The sequence below is a fragment of the Anopheles cruzii genome, chromosome 3 (assembly GCF_943734635.1).
Source record: "Anopheles cruzii chromosome 3, idAnoCruzAS_RS32_06, whole genome shotgun sequence".
Classification (NCBI taxonomy): Eukaryota; Metazoa; Arthropoda; class Insecta; order Diptera; family Culicidae; genus Anopheles; species Anopheles cruzii.
In genome coordinates, this window is record NC_069145.1 from 77,401,328 (window position 1) to 77,421,432 (window position 20,105).

Consider the following 20,105-nt stretch of genomic DNA (forward strand, 5'->3'; position numbering starts at 1 on the left):
TTTAACATTTTGATCTAACGTTTTGGTTTTGACAGCGGTTTGTTTATGTTTCGTTCCACAGTGGCGGAATGTAAACAAAGGGGCTCTTTTCACGCAACTTGGCCCAAACATTCGTTCATCTTCTTCTTCTTCTATATACATTAGGTTGGGGAAAAAGAAATCCATTATTTTCACTGTAGGTGCATTTAGTGATCGATATCTCGTGAAGCATCGATCGCAAGTTTAGGCTCGTTTTGAAGCTGATACTGTACACTTAAAAAATGCGTTCACTTTCTATTGTTTGTTCCTTTCGTTTGTGAGTTACAGGCCTAACAGATGCGATAAATTGTGTTGCGTTAAATTGTGGTTCCGTCGACCCGTTTCAGTTAGTTTCGTTGTTAAAGATGCATTTCGCCCAGGCAGACCCATCATCGAAAATGTCGATAAAATCATAGAAATAATCAAAGTTGATCGGCATGTTAGTAGTCAAAGCATCAAACAGTTTTAAGTTATTGGCGAAAAGCTGGATTCACAAAGAAGCTCGATGCTTGGGCGCCACCATTTTTCATTTTTCATTTCATTTCATTTTATTAAAATGTCCGCCAGTGGCTTAACAAATTGAGGTTTAAATACTAAGTTCTTTAATACTAGGGGCGGTGGAAGCGCGAATGCGGGAGCGGAAGGAGGAGACGGGGAGGTGGAAGTCGAACAGGTGGCTTGCGGCATTAAAGGACCCGATCGCCCGCAGGAATGGGTCGTCGGATCCGAAGCGTGATCGGCGGGGGGGGATGAGGAACGGGGGTCTGTCGCGGAGGCAGCGAGAAGGGGCGTAGAAAGGGAGTGAGGAAAGTTGGGAGGGAGCATCGGTATTATGGAGCAGGAGGTTGACGATGAAGAGGGATTGGAAACACGAGTGGCGGGACGCTATTGAGGGGAGCCCCAGCAGAGGAACCCAAGAGCCTGCGAATGGCCAGCCTGGTAAACCGCCGTTGTACCTTCTCAAGCCTGTCCATGGAGGAAGGCGACGAGGGGGACCAGACAACACAGGCATACTCGAGGATAGGCCGGACCCAGCAGCAGAAAAGAGCCCTCAGGCACCACGGATCGCGAATGTCAGGGGACTGTGAGTGATGAGGCCGAGAGTCATATTGGCCTTAGTAAAAAATTCCAATTAGTAATTCAAAGTAAAGGAAATTTATGAAAGAATGTTGAGAGTGTACAAGGACTCTTTTCCTTCAATTCTTCTTCTTCTTCTTATTTGGCTCTACAACCGCTGCGCGGTCTTGGCCTGCACCAGAGACAATGTTAATCTCTGGTGCTCTCTCTAACATTTCATTTTTACGGGCGGGATTGTTAGCCCCGCACCAACCCCCCTATCACGCCGGTTGAGTGACAACCGATCCCGGGATTCGAAACCCAGGCCAGCTGCGTGACAGCGAAGAGCACTACCGACTGCTCTATCAGCGGGGTTTTTCCTTCAATTAGTACTAAAGAAAGATGGGTTGCATTTAAACGCGGTCGTACAAGCCTTGATGACGGTCTACGTAAAAGACTTGCAAAAACAGATACAATACCTGAAATCATAGAAAAGATACAGGACATCATACTGGAACATCGTCAAGTGACTGAAAGAGATTTAGTAGAAGCCCTTGGCATCTCATTGGGAAGTATAAGCAATATTTTGATGACAGTGTCGGGTATCAGAAAGCTGTGTGGACAATGGGTGCCGCAACCGCTAACAGTTGAACAAAAACGCATTCGAATGCAGCTTTCTCGACAACATTTGAAGCGATTTCGAAAGGATAAAGCGTATTTTGTACGACGACTCATCCCTATGAATGAGACCAGGGTCTATCACCATGATCCTGAGTTAAAACAAGAGGCTAGCGCATAAAAACGAATGGTGTGAACCTGGTTCTTCGTGTCCGAAACGAGCTCGTGTCCAGAAATCGGCCGGCGAATCGGTGAAAGGAATTATTGTTTGTGGATTACTTGTTAACTGCTGAAACAATAAATTCCGATTATTATTGTATTCTACTAGGCTAGGGAAAAAGTTCGTGAAAAAAGATCCGGTTTGCAAAAGAAAAAAATCCTTTTTCTTCAGGACAATGCAGCGTGTCTCAAGAGTCATTTGACAATGCAAAAAATCCATGAATAAAAATTTTAATTGATGGAGCATCCTAGCGACTTCCATCTGTGACTTCAAGACCTAAAAAAATTCATACGTGGAAAATCCTTCCAATTTCTCTCTTCAGGGATTAAATTTATAAATCAGGGAGTCTCGTTGGAACAAGCGTATTGATGTTCAGGGACACCGTACTGAATAATAAAATGTAGTCAAAACCATAAAAATGTGGTTTTCTTATCGAGGCTCCGAACTTATTGAACAACTTACCTTAGGGGTGTTCGAACATTTTTGCGACATTTGAATTTCCGCTGGCTACGTATATCCGATTTTCGATTCTTTTTGTGGCATTAGATAGCTACACATGTCATTAATTTTTTGCTGAAAAGTTCGGCCGTTTTGAATAACCAGTCAATTTTTAACAGCTGTTTTGCTTGGGTGTGTTTTGACTCATCGTCGATTTTTGCCTCTTCCAAAAAATGGATGGCAAAGAATCTTTATCAAATATTATGAGAAAAACGAAGTTAAGAGCGCTTACGCATTCAAAATGTTGACTTATGTTGAAGTTATTCAGACCAGAAACAGCGCTTATCGGTGGTTCAAAATGTTCTTAGAGGACCGAGACGATGTGAACTCACGGAGAGTCGTGTTCGGTCGGATGTGAAGGTTTTGCTTACAGTTTTCTTCGATAACAGGCTCGTGGTGCATCATGAGTTGTTGCCAAAGGGTAGAAGGGTCAATAAAGAATATTTCCTGCAAGTTATGTGCAATTCGCCCGAAGCAATCCGTGACAAACGCCCGGATTTGTGAGAAAACCAAAATTGGCTGTCGCGCCCCTGCTCACACATCCAGGTTTCTGCGCGATTTTTTGGCCAAAACAATGCGCTGTGCAGATTTCTGACCCACAAATGATGCTTACCGATACCGTATTCCCCAGATCTGGCCTCGTGTCTGGCCCAGAAAGAATCGAAAATCGGATATACGTAGCCAGCGGAAATTCAAATGTCGCAAAAATGTTTGAACACTCCTCGTATTTAAATCTAGCAAAGTTTTTGTTACTCAGTCAAACTCAAAATACTTAATCTCTTGAATGCTAGGCTACTACCTATCATTGCTATAGTACTTTTATATTTTAGAATAGAACAACATTTTATAATTAGTTTTCTGAGCAGCCTAAAATTCATTTAACGAACATGACGATCTCTGACTCGCCCAGCCGAGTCAGAGATAGAGTCCGAGTCGCCCAGCAAGCAACGGAGAGTTCATGACAAAGAATGCGGAGGCAGGACGTTACAATTAGAGCACTGAGGTTAGTATGATGGGGACGTACATCCGCCATTGATGCGTGACGAGAGCGCCGGCTGCTATGGCAACCAGTGAAGCGAACGGTTAAGCCCTTTCAACCGGAAATAACACGTGCTGCACCTTTCCGCATATACTGTGAGTTTTTTCAAATCGCGCGATGAGAGATTGAAGAGCGGTGGGTTGCACTTCAAATGTAATTTTTATTCCTAGCAAGAGAAAACCGATCATCGTGAGAGATTATCAGATTAAGATGGTGCCTATATATTAATCTTTTCCGACATTTTACAACCCCAGAGAGCCGCTTTGTCTTTGCCGAACACTATGTCCCACAACTATGCCTAGAAAGGATATGATCAATTGGACAGAAATTGCTAAACTCTTTCTTCAGAATGATCACATACAATAAACACAATTCCTACCCTCGCAATGTATTGAAAAGACTAGCGGTGGGAAAAGGGTCGAACGACAATGGATATAAAAATCAATATATTTGATCACGCCTCGGTGCATCTGGTTCGCACCTGCGCTGTGGCCGTGACTACCGGCGTGGAACTAATCCAGCAACTTCATTGCATCATAGAGCGACTGCCAGTTTAGAACTCTGTTGAAAGTAGATTTGCTGAGTGAAATTACCGTTTCGGGTTTTCAGTGGCTATGCTTGTCAGGTTCGCAGGCTCGTGCGCTTTTGGTGGGAAAGTCCGGGCTTCAAACGATTCTTAAAGGTTGCTTAAAACAAAGGAAAAGAACAAAAACATCAACGTCTAAGTGGCTTCTTCCGCATAAGACCAGACAGATCTGATCAGAAGTAATCATAATGTTTTGAAAATTATCAGAAACCCAAATCGAGCACGAATGATTAGTGTGTGATGGTTTGATCAACTACAGAGATCGTTAGAGGGTTAAACGGTGTATAGTTGAAGATAAGCATATCAGGAAGAAATTATTCTGATAATAGTTGAAATGGAAGAATTGACGAATAGTAGCGAACTAATGGTCATTGTGTTGGAATGTGAAAAGTATGTTAAAAGAGAACACATTGCTTCCAGGATGACACAACTGGTAACATAAAATCTGACACAATTGCACACCGCAAAGAAAAGAAAATATTTCCTTTCTTAGCAATAAATTGTCTCTTCCTCTTGTTTGTGTATTATCATTTGAGCCAAAAATAACGAAACATTATAATCTGAAACAATCATCATTACGGTTTATTAGACAAGAACATCAACAACGCACTAAAACTAGTCATCAAATTAAAAAATGTTATGTTTTGTAAGTCTTAGTAGTTATGTTCATTTGTTGTGCAAAAGGCATCTATCTTGAATTTTGTATGCATACAAGTGACCACCGCAGTGGCTCATGGACGTAGTGTATAACATTTCAATGTAGTCTAGATCTATATGAAACTTAATCTGTAAAAGGCTCAGTTCTTAGTTGGTCGCTACAAACAATTGATTGAACGATTGCATGGAAATGATGTTTTTTTTACCAATCTGATACTGGGAGGCCACATGAAGCGAAAATAGAGGATTTGACATTACTCTGTAACGTCAGATCGTTTATAAGTACGCGGACATAAGCGGGATCGATTTAACATTTTTACGCTCCGTTTTACGCTTCGTGTTGCCCCAGCTTAACAACTTGATTTTGCCTCTATTTGTTCTTCCAATGGTTTACTTTGGCCATGGCATAAGAAACTCGAGCGCTTGGGCAGCACAAATGCTCTGCTCACGCCTGTATACGAGGTGTGGTCAAAAATCTTTGCAACTTTTGAATTTCCGCTTTGTGACGTTAGGTTGCTAGACATGTCAGTGACTTATGGTAAAAATTTCAGCCATTTTGAGTAATCAGTAAATTTTTGTCAGCTGTTTTGCTTGGACAAGATTTGCCCCATCGTCGATTTTTGTCTCTTCCAAAAATGGATGGCAAAGAATCTTTATCAAATTTGGTATGAAAAACGAAATTAAGAGCACGAACGCAATCGAAATGTTTAGTGTAGCTTATGGTGAAGCTATTACGACCAAACGTAGCGCTTATCGGTGGTTTAAAATTTTGGTTTGGGTGGTTCAAAATTTCAAAAGGGCCAAGAAGATGTGAACGTCGAAAAGCCAAGTTTGGTCGAATGTGAACAGTTTTGCTCACAGTTTTCTTCGATTGCAGGGTCGGCTCCATCATGAGTTGTTGCCAAAAGATAGAACGGGTAATAAGGAATATTACCTAAAAGTTATGTGCAATTTGCGTGAAGCATTCCACCACAAACGTCTGGATTTGTGGAAAAACAAAAATTGGTTTTTGCGACACTGTTAACACATCGTTGTTTCTGCGCGAATTTTTGGCCAAAACAACACTCTAGTGATGCCAAAGCCACTTTATTCCCCAGATCTGGCCCCCTGTAACTTTTTCCTGTTTTTTCCTTTTACCAAAACTTAAATTACCGCTTCGTGGTCAATTACTTTTGGAGTGCACAAAAATCGACGATGGGGCAAATCTTGTCCAAGCAAAACAGCTGTCAAAAATTTACTGATTACTCAAAATGGCCGAAATTTTTACCATAAGTCACTGACAATTGTAGCAACCTAACGCCATGAAAACATCGAAAATCGGATATACGTAACCCGCGGAAATTCAAAAGTTGCAAAGATTTTTGAACACACCTCGTACATAAACTCTACCGGTTCTTTCGGACCGCCTTCTCTGACTCTCCGACAGCTCGGAGAGAAGCTCCAGCGCTGGAGCTAACAAGCGCTCTGGTTTCGCTGCGCAGCCTCTCCCTTTCTTATTTTCTTCGATGGCGGAACCAACTTTAATCGCCAACGTCTGTTGTTTACTAGTAGTAACGTTGCCTCACTAGTAGCGATCGCTTCGAGTTTTCGTGCCAGGGGCGGACACATTTTACTTCAGTACTAGAAATGCAGAAGTTTTACAATAATGTGTTCAAAAGGTTCTGATAAATTTGTATTTACGCGTGCTACGTACAGGGTTAGCAGATTAACGTGTGCTTTTTCATTTGGTTATAAAAAAACGGCTGAATATTTTTCGATGATTGAACTTTTATTTGAAAGGTTAATTCATTCCATTTATGTATAAAATACAATTTTAGTATTTTGGAAAATTGGAAAAAAAGCAAAAATTTATTTTCAAAGGAGTAGTTCGTCAAATAATTCGTCAAAAGTTCATTGAAGTTTATCCTAAAACCATCCCGATGAGAGGGTGCTATTTGCATTGGATCGGTCTCGAGTCTGGCCTGGTTGGCGAGTTCGTCGGCAATCGAATTTTCTCGGATTCCGAAGTGACCGGGCATTCAGCAGAGGGTCATGTTTTGTGAAAGGATGTTTTCTATATGTATAGAGGGAGTGAACAGTGTATGATGGGGTTCTGCGACTGAAGCTATCAGTCGGGACTGTAGTTGTCGGCTTTGCCGATGATATCGTCCTGACGGTCTGTGGCCAGAGCCTGACAGAGGTGAAAGTGAACGCTGAACGGTCAATTGAAATGGTGGAAGCGTGGATGAATGGACGCCTGTCCGTCGTTCGGCGCAAAGAGATGTGTCGATCACGATCGGCGACCTAGTGGTTCGCTCTCGGAGAGCGATACGATACCTCGATGTGATGATCGATGACAGGCTTAGTTTCAGGACTCACTTGACGCTCTTTCTGGCATGATGCGCAGAACTGGACCTGCCGACCGATAGTGAGGGCAAACAGCACCAGAGTGTTCCTTTTTTGTTAAGTGACAGACCAGGACTAACCCTAGTCCCCCCTTCCGAAGTAAAACCGCTGATGAAAGTTCCGGAAGGGGTAGGATGGAGAACCAAGGAGGTTTTAGTGGGTATACCCTCGGCAGCGAGGAGAAGTCCCACACGGAGTGCGTAACCGCGTTTTCATTCTTGCAAAATACAAAAAAACGGAGACGAGCGCGAGACATAAGCGGCCAAAAATCGCAAAATAAGTGCGGGAACATGTGTGGTGGAGTATGTTGTTGCCATGTTATGATGAACTTTACCCGGCTTACGCCGGTTAAGAAAAAGTTACAACGCGCATTTACTGTTACTCCAACATCAGACCTTCGACTCTAGACTGCCGACTCCAGGCAGCCTTTATTATTAGATTTTGATTCCTTTTATAGAAAGATTCGCTCCTGGCTTTACTCCTCCAGTGGAGCACCCATAAGTCTTTATAAGGGTCTCATTCGTTTATTAGACGCTCAGTCGAGCGTCTGTTGATGAGATGAAAGAAGCTTCAAGCTCAAAGTCTCTATAAAAATAATAACAACAGTCGAGCGTCTGTTGCTGAACGTCTAATGTTTGGTGGGCACACATGTCGAGTGCAAAATACGGCGGACCAAATGCGATGGGGCACGCCAAACCCATCTGCAATCTAATCGTTGGAGACGAGGGATTCGCCCGCCTTGAAAAGATTTAGAAAAAGAGGTGAAGAAAAGCTGGTTGGTATGCAGCCGACCATGGTTTCGATTCCCGATGCCGGCGTGACAGAGAGGTTGGCAGGGGGCTAACAAGCCCGCCCGTAAAAATGAACCCGTTACAGAGAGTAACAGAGATTGCAACCTTTTAAACCAGCTGAAGGAGAAAATTCGTGAAAAAAGACTCGGTTTGCAGAACAAAAAAAACCTTTTTCTTCGGGACAATCCCTCCCTGAAAAATCCCTGAATCGCTGAAAGTTCGAATTGTTGGAGCATCCACCGTATTCACCAGATTTGGCCCCCAGCGACTTCCATCTGGTTCCATCAGACCTAAAGAAATACATGCACGGAAAGCGTTTTTCATCAAATGATGAGATCATAACAACTGTGGAAGCAAATTTGGCAGCCCTTCCAGATTCTCACTCTAGGGATGGAATTCACAAATTGGAATCTCGTTGTAACAAGTGTATTGATGTTCAGGGAGACCATATTGAATAATAAAGTGTGTTTCAAATCATAAAATTGTGTTTTTTATCGATCCGCAAAACTTTTTGAACAGCCTAGTAAAAGCGAATGTCGTAGTTATCATTGCCGAGGTGTAGATTGAGCAAATTTGTTCAAACCTTTTGTACACTATTAGGTGTACTTTTAACAATATTCTGTAAGTTTTCATGCGAAAATATTGAATAAGAAGCCAATGACAGAGCTTGCTCTAAAACATATTAGACAAAAAAACAATTTGCGGTGCTTACTATCACTCGCTCACCCATTCAGACAAGAATCAGATTGCAACCTGGACAACCCGAATCGCTAGCGAGCACCACCTCGCTTAGTCAGCGAATTCATCATAGGACCACGAGCAGGCAATCAGCTGGACCAGACCACACGACGGACCATTTGAGCTGCATCAGCATTTCTTCAGGATAAATAACCCCAGCAGCATCATTCTCATTGATCAGTACAATTTAGGCTTGCACTAGGCGTGTACATAATTGGAGACAGTTAAAAAATGTGTCTCTAAAAACCACCACTCAAAGTCCAAGTAATTATTCTATATCTCAGTCGGAAATTATCTGATATCAAAACCAATCAAAATTGAGTTAAAGTATCATCAAATCCTCCTCCGGATGTTGTCTAATTTGTTTTTTCTTTTAAACATTTTTAATGGCCATCAAAAGTGTAGGCTGCAGTTTTTCACGAGAAATTCCAGCATTTTGGGAAACCCTCATAGTATAAAAAACCCTTTTAGGTTAGTTAAGAGGATTTCTCACCTTTTTATATAAAACAGCAGGCGGACGTATTTCATATGTAGAAAATGTGTGCCAACATTTACATGAATCGGTTAATTGAGATCGAAAATGTTACTATCAGGGAAGATTCCAATACTGATCATATCTTCCCAATGCAGCCAGTCATTGCAAAAATGATTGAGTATAGTAAATCGACTTCAAGGCCACATATGACACTAAAGCTAGAGTAAAATTTGTATGAAACAATCACTAGTTCCAGCTAACCAATGACCACGAACAACACTGTAACCAGCCACGAAGAGCGTCAAGCACTCACTTCAGTTATTTTTACAGGATTGCTGGAAATGTTTTCCTATCTTTCTTCTCAGCCCGGATGACATCAACCAGCTGCATCATCAACTCATTTTCATTTTTCACACTTTCGTTTTAATATGACAATACTTGTAATGTTGTAATTTTACAATACCTTTTTTCCATCTTTTATATTTTTTTAAACTACTCTGTCTATTAATTAATGTAGCTTTGCAATCAATGAACTCGTCCCGGATATTAAATTTCCTTTTAATATGGTACAAGCAAAGTCATCTTTTCTACAGCCATTGTGTGATCCGCAAATTATTAACATTGGACTTATCTATCAAGCTGGCACTAGCCGCTAGACCATATCGTTTCAAGACACGTACATAGATCCAAGTAACCCAATTGACGAACAATTCAAGCAGTGACAGTGTTCTATTCGGTAAAATGATTACACGTTTTTGAGCACATATTTTTTTATAACAGTGACTTTATTGAATAACTCTCTTTAATTAACTTTTATCCTTTTCTACACGCTTGCCTTCTGAATGTATAAAATAACTAATACCCGGTAAACTGTTGTGAAACAAATTAAAATAAACAAAAATAAACAAAAACTAAACGCTCAAACCAATTAAACCGAAAAATCTTCTACAACCACTTCCTCATACTTAGGTATGGTTTTCAAACCGGCGTGCAAAGTGGCGACGAGAAGAAAAAGTACGCTCGCAGAAGCGTCTCATAAGTCATGGGGGCGCTGGTAGTAACGGAGTGAGCGGAGGTATTGGAAGTGGCAGTCTTGGTGGAGCGCATCTCGTAGGACAAGGATGCTCCGACGGTGGTGTACCTGGAGGCTGCGGCGTGATCAGTAGCAACAGTTCGACGACAATTTGTTCGCCATCGGTGGCAGCCGCAAAGCTTTACCAAACAGAGTACGACAGCCGGTACGGATCGCCAGCTGCAGCGGCCGTAGTAGCAGCACATCCAACAGTTCCTGACTGTTACACCAACGCTCTCACTAACTCAACTGTCGGACTAATGTCATCTCAGCCGCCACGCGAAAACTACCAATACCTGCTCTCTGATTCGCTTCACTCACTCAGCATGCCTTACTCCTTCCACCACCGATTGCCCTGTAGTTCACCGTCTAGTGTACAACCGATGGACCTAAACACCCACTCGGCAGCCTCGGCCGCAGCAGCTGCTGCAGCTGCGTCAGCCGCTGTTTATAGTCAGTCAATTAGTATGACAGATCTCTCGCAGATGACACCTCCAAGTGCGGTGGCGGCCGCGACTACCGCTGGTGGTCTCCCAACTGTAGCAGCACGTCACCTACCAATTATTACCGGTGCGATAGCGTCCAATCCCAGTGTGATTGCTGACGGAAGAGGCAGTTCCGTCAGTGCTTCTGGCGGAAGTGTAGCTGACAATGGTGGTAATGCAGGTGGCGGACGAACACCTAATGGCTCAGTGGCAACTAACATCGATCTGGAAACGACAGGCTCCATTGGCAATAGAGGAGAGACTAGCAGTAGTGGAATCTCGGAAAACAACGGTGAACCAGTTCGCCAGCAACACCTGCAAGTCAGCCAACAACAACCACACTCTCAAGGTGGTCAATATATGACGCGACTAGAATAATCTTCAATTCCTTCAGTACCAGCGGGCTGTCCTCATCTTCCCCACCAACAACCCATTCGTTCTTCACACCACCATCATCTACATCATCATATTTCGGCCCCGATCACGATGTCTATACACTCCATTTCAACGCATGTTCATCATAAAACAACACTTCCATCGACATCGACACTTCATGGCATCTGATGATGCATCATGACTTTCTGAGTCACTTGCTTTGCCGATTGTCGATGGCCGCTCACTTCAAGCGATCACTGTATCACTGATGCAGTGATTTTTTTTTCACTTCAATCACTTGCTGCAGAAGGTTGGAGAATTTGGTTACAAGTATGTAACTTGTATATACTAGGTCTATACGTTGGGATGTGAACTGTTAAAAAGATGGCTGTACCTGCCGATTGGGACTTCCCAGTTTTGTGCCTGAAAATGTCGTTTTGCGGGGATTATAATTTTTGTACTGCTCTTGAAGAAAACTGCTTCGGAATCGCATCAAATGTTTGTCGGGACTTGTGTTTGGATGTTGTGTGGATGATCGCAGTACTTAAGGTGGTTTAAAAATTTCCAAAATGGCGATTTTGACTTTACAAAAAACAGCATCCAAGGACTCCAAAAAACGGACTTTCTGATGGGACAGAAAGGTGTGGTATTTCACAAGCTTCTAAAACCTAATGAAAGCGTTAAATCAGATCGCTACTCACATCAAATGATCAATTTGAACCATGCAGTGATCGAAAAACGACCAAACCGCCGTTTTTCTAATAAAAATGGAGGCGCCTGGTGCTCCGTGGCCTGAAGCACCAGGCGCCCCGAAAAGCAAAATTGTTTCAGGATAGTATCAAATCACTTGGATGGGAGCTGCTATTCCTCCCCGCGTTATTCACCAGACTTGGCTCTTTCCGAATATCATTCTTTTTCATCGATGGAACACGTATTGGCTGAGCAGCCATTCGTTTTTCTACGAGGAAGTCGAAATGGGATGACTTATTAGTTTACTTAAAAAGACGAAGAATTCTTTCGTCTGGGAATCCATGATTTAGCAGAGAGATAGGAGAAATATATAGCTAGCGATGGCACATGCTTTGAATAAAATAGAAAATCGCATAAAAATTTTATAATCGTTTTTTGTGTGTTAAAAACAGTTCACTTCTCAACGTATAGACCTAGTAAACCATATTTGTGAATGGTAGCATAAGTAACAAAGGAAGAGTGTACAAAAAAAGTCAAGTGGATGTTGACCGAAGATGCGAGACGAAACCACAAAGGCGTTAGAAAACCTTCAATGCGAAAACGGGCTAAAGGCAAAGAAAATCTAACTAATAAGGCTGAATAGATTTCTTTTTTCAACTTATTTACTTACGTCATACAAATGAGCTTTAAAAGCTTTAGTTACCCTTCATAAGCAGCGGTTGGCTAGTGAATTAAACATGAAGTGATAATTTGAATATGAATTAATATGAAATATACGCGTTTTACAACGTTGTAACGATGAGTTAGTTTGTTCGTGTTTGTTCGTTCTGCCGCAGTATTGTTCTACCATCGTAGCGATCCAATGGGCTGGTGATTGCCAAGCGTTCACTTTAACGTTACTTACCGTAATACACAAGTCCCTATAATTAACTATTTAATATGATTTTCAAGCGGATTTTGAGTCCAAGTGTCCAAGGATTTTGACATGTTCGAACGGTTCGCGACGAGTGCCGCATCAGTGCGAAGAAGACAGAAAATTTTGTTCGCTGTTGAGCTCTCTTTCTGGCCTTTGACTTTTTTTTATATTTTGCAAGTAGGAAATGCATTTACGCACGGTGTGTGGGACTCCTCTCGCTGCCGAGGTCCTAGCCACTAAAACTCTACTTGGTTCTCCATCTTACCCCTTCCGGACCTACCGTCACCGGTTTTACTTCGGAAGGGGGGACTAGGGCTAGTCCTCGTCTGCCATTTTTACAAAAAAGGAGCACTCTTGTGCTGTTTGCCCTCACTCCCGGTCGGCAGGTGCGGTGGATGCCGCTAACGTCTGCGCCGCCGGCTGCTGTTGCTCTCGTCGCCAATCACCGAGCAGTTTTGCTGTGATGGCTGCAACGCACGCGCTCACTCCGTCGAACGCATCCTTATTCGCTCACATGCGATGGACCATGTTCTCCACCGTGAGTCCATCTCCGATCCTACGGTGCATTTGCTCCCGAGCGTCGCCAAACCGAGGGCACGCAAACAGGACGTGCTCCGGTGTATCCACATGGCACTCGCAGGTCGGACATTACGGCGACCGAGCTCTCCCTATCCGATGGAGATACTCCCGGAAGTACCCATGCCCAGTCAAGAACTGAGTTAGGGAGGGGTTGATAACCCCATACTTCCGGTGCAGCCAGCATCGGATGTCCGGGATTAGACGGCACGTCCATCGTCCGTGCACGTCATTCTCCCATTCCCTTTGCCAGCGCTCTATCGACCGCCGTCTTACCTCGGCGCGGATGCCCGGGGCTCGGCTCAAGTAACACTCGCTGTCTTACTCGATGAGGATCCCCACGGGGATCATTCCAGCAACCACGCTCATGGCCACCAGGGATACAGTGCGGAAGGCGCCTGCGACCCGTATCGCAGCCAGCCGGTGGACTCGATTGAGAGTCCCCAGATTCTGCTTCGACGTCTAATTTGTTTCATTAAACGGCAACGGAACGAACGTCGCAGGAATTTTTTGCGTCGGCAAATTGCAAAGAATATTTTTCAACATTTTCCTAACAGAACAGAATTTTACGATTTTTCAGTGTTGAAAAATTGCGTAGGAAATGAACTAAAGCTGTAACGTCCGTGAAACATAAAACTTACGAAGCAACCAACCAATTCTGTTCCAATTTTCAGCATTAGATAACCGTTATTTCTTGCAACGAACGAAAATACATCCTTTATTGTACGGTTCAGTGTGATTTATGATTATTTATTCGAGTGTGTGTGCAATAATAATTGTTAAACGAAAAAAATACAAAAAACGGGACAAATATGTTTGGTTTCGCTTAACGTTTCGATCGCGATATACTATCAAATGGCTTCTATTGGTAAGGAATTTCATAAGCACACATCAGTGTCGTTGCGAGTAAAGTTTAGCGGTGGAATGCTTTCGATTTGACTATTCGAATCCAGCTCGGGGGTTGTTTCTTTCAGAGTGACCAGCTGGCATATTTTTGCTCCATATGTTTACTGATACCGTTATCTACTTGATGATAAACGTACCTTTCTCAATATTGTGGGGAAACGATAACAGGGTTCAAAACAGCCTCCTTCATCCAAACACGGTCCAAAACAGAAGATATGCAAATTGCTTAACCGTTCGATAATACTTTTCTACAAAAGCTTGCATTGATTCTGTGGCTCGGGAAGCACTCGCCGTGTTGCTGGCCGTCTCTAGTAACATCTATTGGCTCTGCCTATGCCACCGATAAGGAGCACATTCTCCGTTCTTATGGCAGGTGATCCAGTAACGCTCTTGCTGAACCCATCCACCCTGTAATCGCCGTATGTTGCACGATCATGGTACCCGAACGTTCTTCTTCACAACTGCAATATACATTTGATAGATCTAAATTTTATTTTTCTTCTTTTTGCGGTATTCATATCAACATTTAGTGTCTCTTATCGCTGCCATGGAGCGTCTAAACAGGTTATGTTTTGCAATCCCTCCCGCCTCAGTTTCCCGCCTTTTCGCTGTCTTTCGAAGCTGTTTGAATGTAAACGCATTGGAAATCGGAACCGGCCAACAAATAGCAGTCTAAAGCAATAGAAATGGATGTGGAAGGGAAAGTATTGCCCTCCTATAACGATCGGAAGGAACCGTCTATCATAAAATGATCCATCAGTGGAGGAGAACACTGGCATCAAGCGTGAGGTTTTTTTTGCGAATTCGTTATTCGATGTGTTCGTTGCCCTACAAAATTTCTTTCCTTTCTGAGCTTTCCCCTCGCGCGCACTGCCACAACGCTCCAGACAAATGCACATGCAGTAGAAGTTCAGTGGTTGGGTTTGTTTGTTTTGTAGGTTTGATTTGTAATTGATTAGCTTTCATGTTTCATTCATTAGAGATAATGTATAGTAGCGTAGGTTGCATTCCGCCGATGATCGGGTTTACTAGAATAGTTGATTCGCGATGCCCAGACCACTGTCCGTCCGTTATCTACCCTCCTAGTGACACCGAAGCGCGGCAGACCGCCGAAGAAACGCGCCTCACGTTGGCATAATTGTTCGTGGAGGCAAACGGATAAAAGAAAGGAAAGTGTCTCTCTCGATATTCCTTTGCTTGCCACACACACACACTCACACCCACACGTGCATTGGCCAGATAATGCTAATTGATGGTTCGAAGCATAATTGAACGAAGAAAATTTATATAAAAAATAACCCCTAGTGGAATCATATGATTGATAAACGGGTGATGGCCGATGTTGGTCTGTCCACCGATACACAGCTTTTGCTCCCACGCCATATCCCGATCGAAGCACCCGGTCTCGGGACGAAATGCCCAGCGGAGTAGTAGTAGTGGCAACTTGCACCTCGTCCAGTCTTCTCTTGGCGCCTCTCGCACCGCCCCGCTCCGCTTCACTCCGCTGCCAGCGCTGCTAATGCTGCAAAGTTTACTGCTCCTCGTCGCCCAATTCCTGCTTGATTTTGGAAAAGTCAAAGTCTTCGCCGGTGCCGCGCTTGAAAATGTCCAGCACGTCCAGGCAGGTCGTCTCGAAGTGGGTGGTGGCGTCGTACGATTGCGATATGAACACCTGCGACTGCAGCCCTTCGTCGGTCGGCTCGTAGTAGTCCGAAACGCAGATGAACTTTTGTGCGATCGGACCGAGCAGATCGAGCCCGGGCTTGATCTCGGCCTCGGGGTTGGCGGTTTCGACCGTGGTCGACACCATGCCGATGAACCATCCCTTGGCCGACACTTGGTGCGTCGAGCTGATCAGCGACACGTAAATGTCCGACTTGCGGTCGACCTGCTTCTGTGGAATGATGATCTGCGTGGAGAGCGCATCCTTCGTGTTCGGAATCGGATGGTCCAGCAGACAGATGCAACGAATAACTTTTCCGCTGATGCGTACCTGCGTGTGTGCGAAGGGAAAACATCATTAAGCGGGATCATCTACAAGTGCCATTGGGCCGTGAATATCGTACCTTCTCGGGAACGTAGGTTGGATCACAGTAGACCTGTTTGCATTTGGCAACCTCTTCACCGGAACGAACGCCCACCACTTTTCCGTTCGCGTCGTAGACGATCTCGTCGATCGGCTTGTCCAGCATGTACGTACCACCGTAGATGGCGGACAGACGCGCGAAACCCTGCGGCAGCTCGCCCAAGCCGTACATCGGATACAGGTACGGCGACTTACCGTAGCGTGCCAGCGAATCCGAGTACAGCTTGATGCGATTGATCGTTTTGATGGCCGGCTCGCCCAGATAGTCGTCGTCCCGGTACAGGGCCAACGCGTGGCCGGTGAAATCTTGGGTACTCTTCTCCAGCCCGAACTTTTCGTACAGCGCCTGCATGTCCTTGGTGGACGGATCGAAGTCCTTCCACGTTTTCGGATCTTCCGCGACAAAGTCCTGCACGTAGATCAGGAAGTTGCGGAAGCGACGTTTCTCGAACATTCCTGAAAACGGAAACGGAGGACAAATATTACCACACACATACAACCACTAGACGATTCAATAGACCGATCGGTTACCAGCGGAGAACGAATTTCGCTTTATTTGCTCGTCGAAGAGAACGGAGGTTGTATCAAAATCAAAACAAAAGGAGTCAACAGCACGGATCAATGCAAGCTGTGAGTAATGTGCGCCATTCTAATGCCTCTCATTAAAAAATATAAGTCTCCACCAAGCCTTTCAAGTATTGCAAGACACGGTTGGCGGTTCAGTTTGTAAACCGTGGGCTCAATGTCCGTGTCAACGTTACGGTTACGCTGCATTTTGTCGCCACCCGGCGAGGGTGGAGCAAAGCGGCCCCCAAAGCGGAAAAAGAAACTGATTTCACATTTGACTCATGCGTCTTCTTCTTTCCGCACCACGGGCACACCACGTACATTTCGGTTGACCACGCGCCGTCTTATGGGGTGGTCTCGTCACACACCGTAGCGGTCAGACCGGAGCGCGGTTTGTCAATTTACGATACTCGATTCGACCATTGCGTCGTGCTTCGAAAAAAGACCATCACCGCATGCTAGGATGACTCGATCGCGATGGGCTCAAGCTTTGCTTCAACAATCATAGTATGCTGCTGGCTTCCTACGTCAAGGAGCGGTGGGGTTGAGGCTATGCGCCTTCGTGTCATCGGAACCGGATTGTATTGGGAAAACTTCAAACCGCATCGGGGGCAGCGCGACGTGTCATTTTCCTTCCGTTCTTTCGCTCTTTCTGAATTTCCCCCTTTCCGTTGAGTAGTTTTCTTTTTCCTTTTCGCCACACACGCCAGCCGCCGCCAAACTCCATTACGTGTTTTCATGTTGCGCCTGTTTCTTTTTCCTCGTTACTGTGCAATTGGAAAAATGAACCAATAAAAAAGGCCAAAGAGAGATAGCGGGAGAACGAGAGGGAGAGCTTGAGAAATTTGCTCGGAACCGTTTGCAAAACAGACCGTCAGACAGGGAGAGCAATATGCGGTGCGCGGCCCGCAGCTGACTTTATCCACCGAAGGGAGGAAAGAGAGCACGCGAACAAGCGAGAGAGCCCTGCCGATGGTGAGAGAGTGCGTCATGAGCGAGTGAGATTCGCAGTGAGTGAGAATTGGTGAGTTGAATCCGAGTCGAAATGGAGAGGTTGGAAAGTGCCGAAATTTCCTGGATTCCTCTCGAACGAGCCATCATCAAGCCACGGCACGGAGCGGGGGAGGCCCTCCCACCCATCATCGCGGAACCATCACCAAATAGATTACGTACCCATCAGATCCGAGGCCAGCGCCTCCTTCTGGTCGACGGGCACTTTGGAGATCTTGCCCCCTTTGTATACGTAGCTGCCCTCGACCGACTTGAACTCCAGGTAGCGGGTCACACCCGTGTGTATCAGCAGCTTCACCAGCAGCCCGTTGGCCATCAGGAACTTGGGGATCAGGTCCACGTTCCAGTCCCGCCCGCGGCCATATTTGTCGCCCGGCAGCTCGACGGCGAAACGCGAGAACAGGTCCTCGAGGGGCGTAATCGAGGCGGATTCCCCACCGTAGTACTTGTTCCGATCGATGTGCAGCACCTTTTTGCCCGACACGGACAGCATTCCGCTCAGGATGCACTCCTTCAGGCCGGTGCCCAGCACAATCGCGTCATACTCCTCATCCATGGTGACGGTGCGCGTTCACGGGCGAACAGGCCGGGCCCCCTTCACAGATGTGTGTACGGAGAGTTCTTGGCACCACAAACTACGCCGAAGGGGTCGCAAGGGTCTGCGCTGGGGTTTGCCCAATAATTACACTGGCGCTCTTGTCCGAATGCACCCAGCGAATCCGCTAACACACCACGCCGTTTGTCACGCGAAAGGAAAAACGGATGGGAAAATCGACCACGACCACGACGAACCACCAAATGATGACTTGTGCCGTACTGTGAGAAAAAAAATGGTGTGAAAAGCTGGGACGGCAATGATAATGATGATTGGGGCAGAGAAAAACTGGAAATTGCGTGAGTTGTCACTGGCTGGTTATGCTGGCGGGTGCAGTACTCCACATCGGCGTTCAGCGTTGTTTTCCCCCGTTGCCGGTAACAATAAACGCCTAAAACAACTGGACACTATCCGGACCTGATGCGCGAAAACGAAAGTTTATTACAATTTTCTGAAGAAAGGAAAGTTTGTGAGCAAGAAAATGCGGGATATATTTAGATCAATGAAGATTTGACGCACGTTTGAAACCTTCGAGAGAGAGCGAGAGAGCAAACATTCAGGGCCAGTGTACCCTGCTGCACAGGGTGGTTCTAATGGCCACAAATCCGTTGAAATTGGTTAAAAAAGAGTATAAAACTTTCAAAACATTCTAAGCAGTTGTGGTTTATCTCTGCTTAGTCTCTAAACGATGGTTACTAGATGTTAGCAACACAACTCGGGTTGGAAAAATCTCTAGCAGATCGAAACGTTACAAACTTACAATTACAACAAGTGGAGCGCTTTTTATTCTTCAGCCCACAAAACGTTGGCTGTGTAACATTCAATCTTCTTATGTCGCACAATCAAGTCCAAACAGTATGATAAAATTGGCGAATAAAATAAATAAATAGTTTCTCTTTAACGAACGTTCCTTAAATCACGTCAGTCCGATTCACTCGCGTCGGTGACGTTCCCATCAGCGAAGAACACAGAAATGACAAACGTCCCCGTACGGTGATCCTTTTCGAAAACCTGTTTACTCATCGTCGAATGCCAAATGTTCGAAAATGTGTTCGGGTTTTTTCGTTTTTCGAATCGGTCGTCAGGTTCGTCATCAGGTTCGAAGGACCAAAGTTGGGTTCATCAATCTGTTGGAGAAACAGCCAGACAAAAAATTACAAATTTCCAACATTTGTCGTGCGCGTGTGTGTGTGAGAGATAGCCCGTCGAATTTTACGTGTTTTCGGTTAAAGTTAAGCGCGGGGTCACATTTCATTTTTCGGTTTTCCTTTGTCGCCAAAGAAGAAGAAGAAATCAAAAATACGGTACGAGTGCGATTGCTTCGGACCCACAGGATTGCAGTTCGAGTTCTTTTCGCCCCCCGTGTGTTCCGTGTTTTACCAGCCAATATTTTATCCGAAGAGTGTTTTAAAATTTTAAACCCGTTAAAACGTTGCACGGAAAATCGAAAAAGAGCCACCGAGCGGCTGGCTGTGTGTGACTGCGTTGTGCCGTTCAGTTTTTGTGTGTTCCAGCGAAACGCCAGCCACCGTGCCGAGTGCCGAGACCGATTTTAACCGTTAGGTCTGCGGCAAAGCAAAACCAGCGAGCGAAACCGTGCCCGAAGAAAGTAAGTTAGCCTCGGGGCTCTCGAGCCTGTTGCTCTGGAAGAGAAGTGGTTTTCTCGCCGCAGCATCATCTTGGGCGGCTGGAAAACATGAATACCTTTGTTGTGATCACAAAGCATGCTACGGAAGCATTAGTGT

The 20,105-nt window shown here is 44.9% G+C and overlaps 1 protein-coding gene across 1 annotated transcript; it reads right to left on the reverse strand.

Moving 5' to 3' along the window:
* Positions 1-15,481: 15,481 nt before the first annotated feature.
* Positions 15,482-18,801, reverse strand: LOC128275072 (rab GDP dissociation inhibitor alpha). Its single transcript, XM_053013451.1, has 4 exons — positions 18,700-18,801; positions 17,928-18,608; positions 16,168-16,643; positions 15,482-16,094 (listed from the first exon to the last, which is right to left on the reverse strand). The coding sequence occupies exons 2-4, from the start codon at positions 18,319-18,321 to the stop codon at positions 15,633-15,635; spliced, it is 1,332 nt and encodes a 443-aa protein (XP_052869411.1). The 5' UTR covers positions 18,322-18,608; positions 18,700-18,801; the 3' UTR covers positions 15,482-15,632.
* Positions 18,802-20,105: the final 1,304 nt, after the last annotated feature.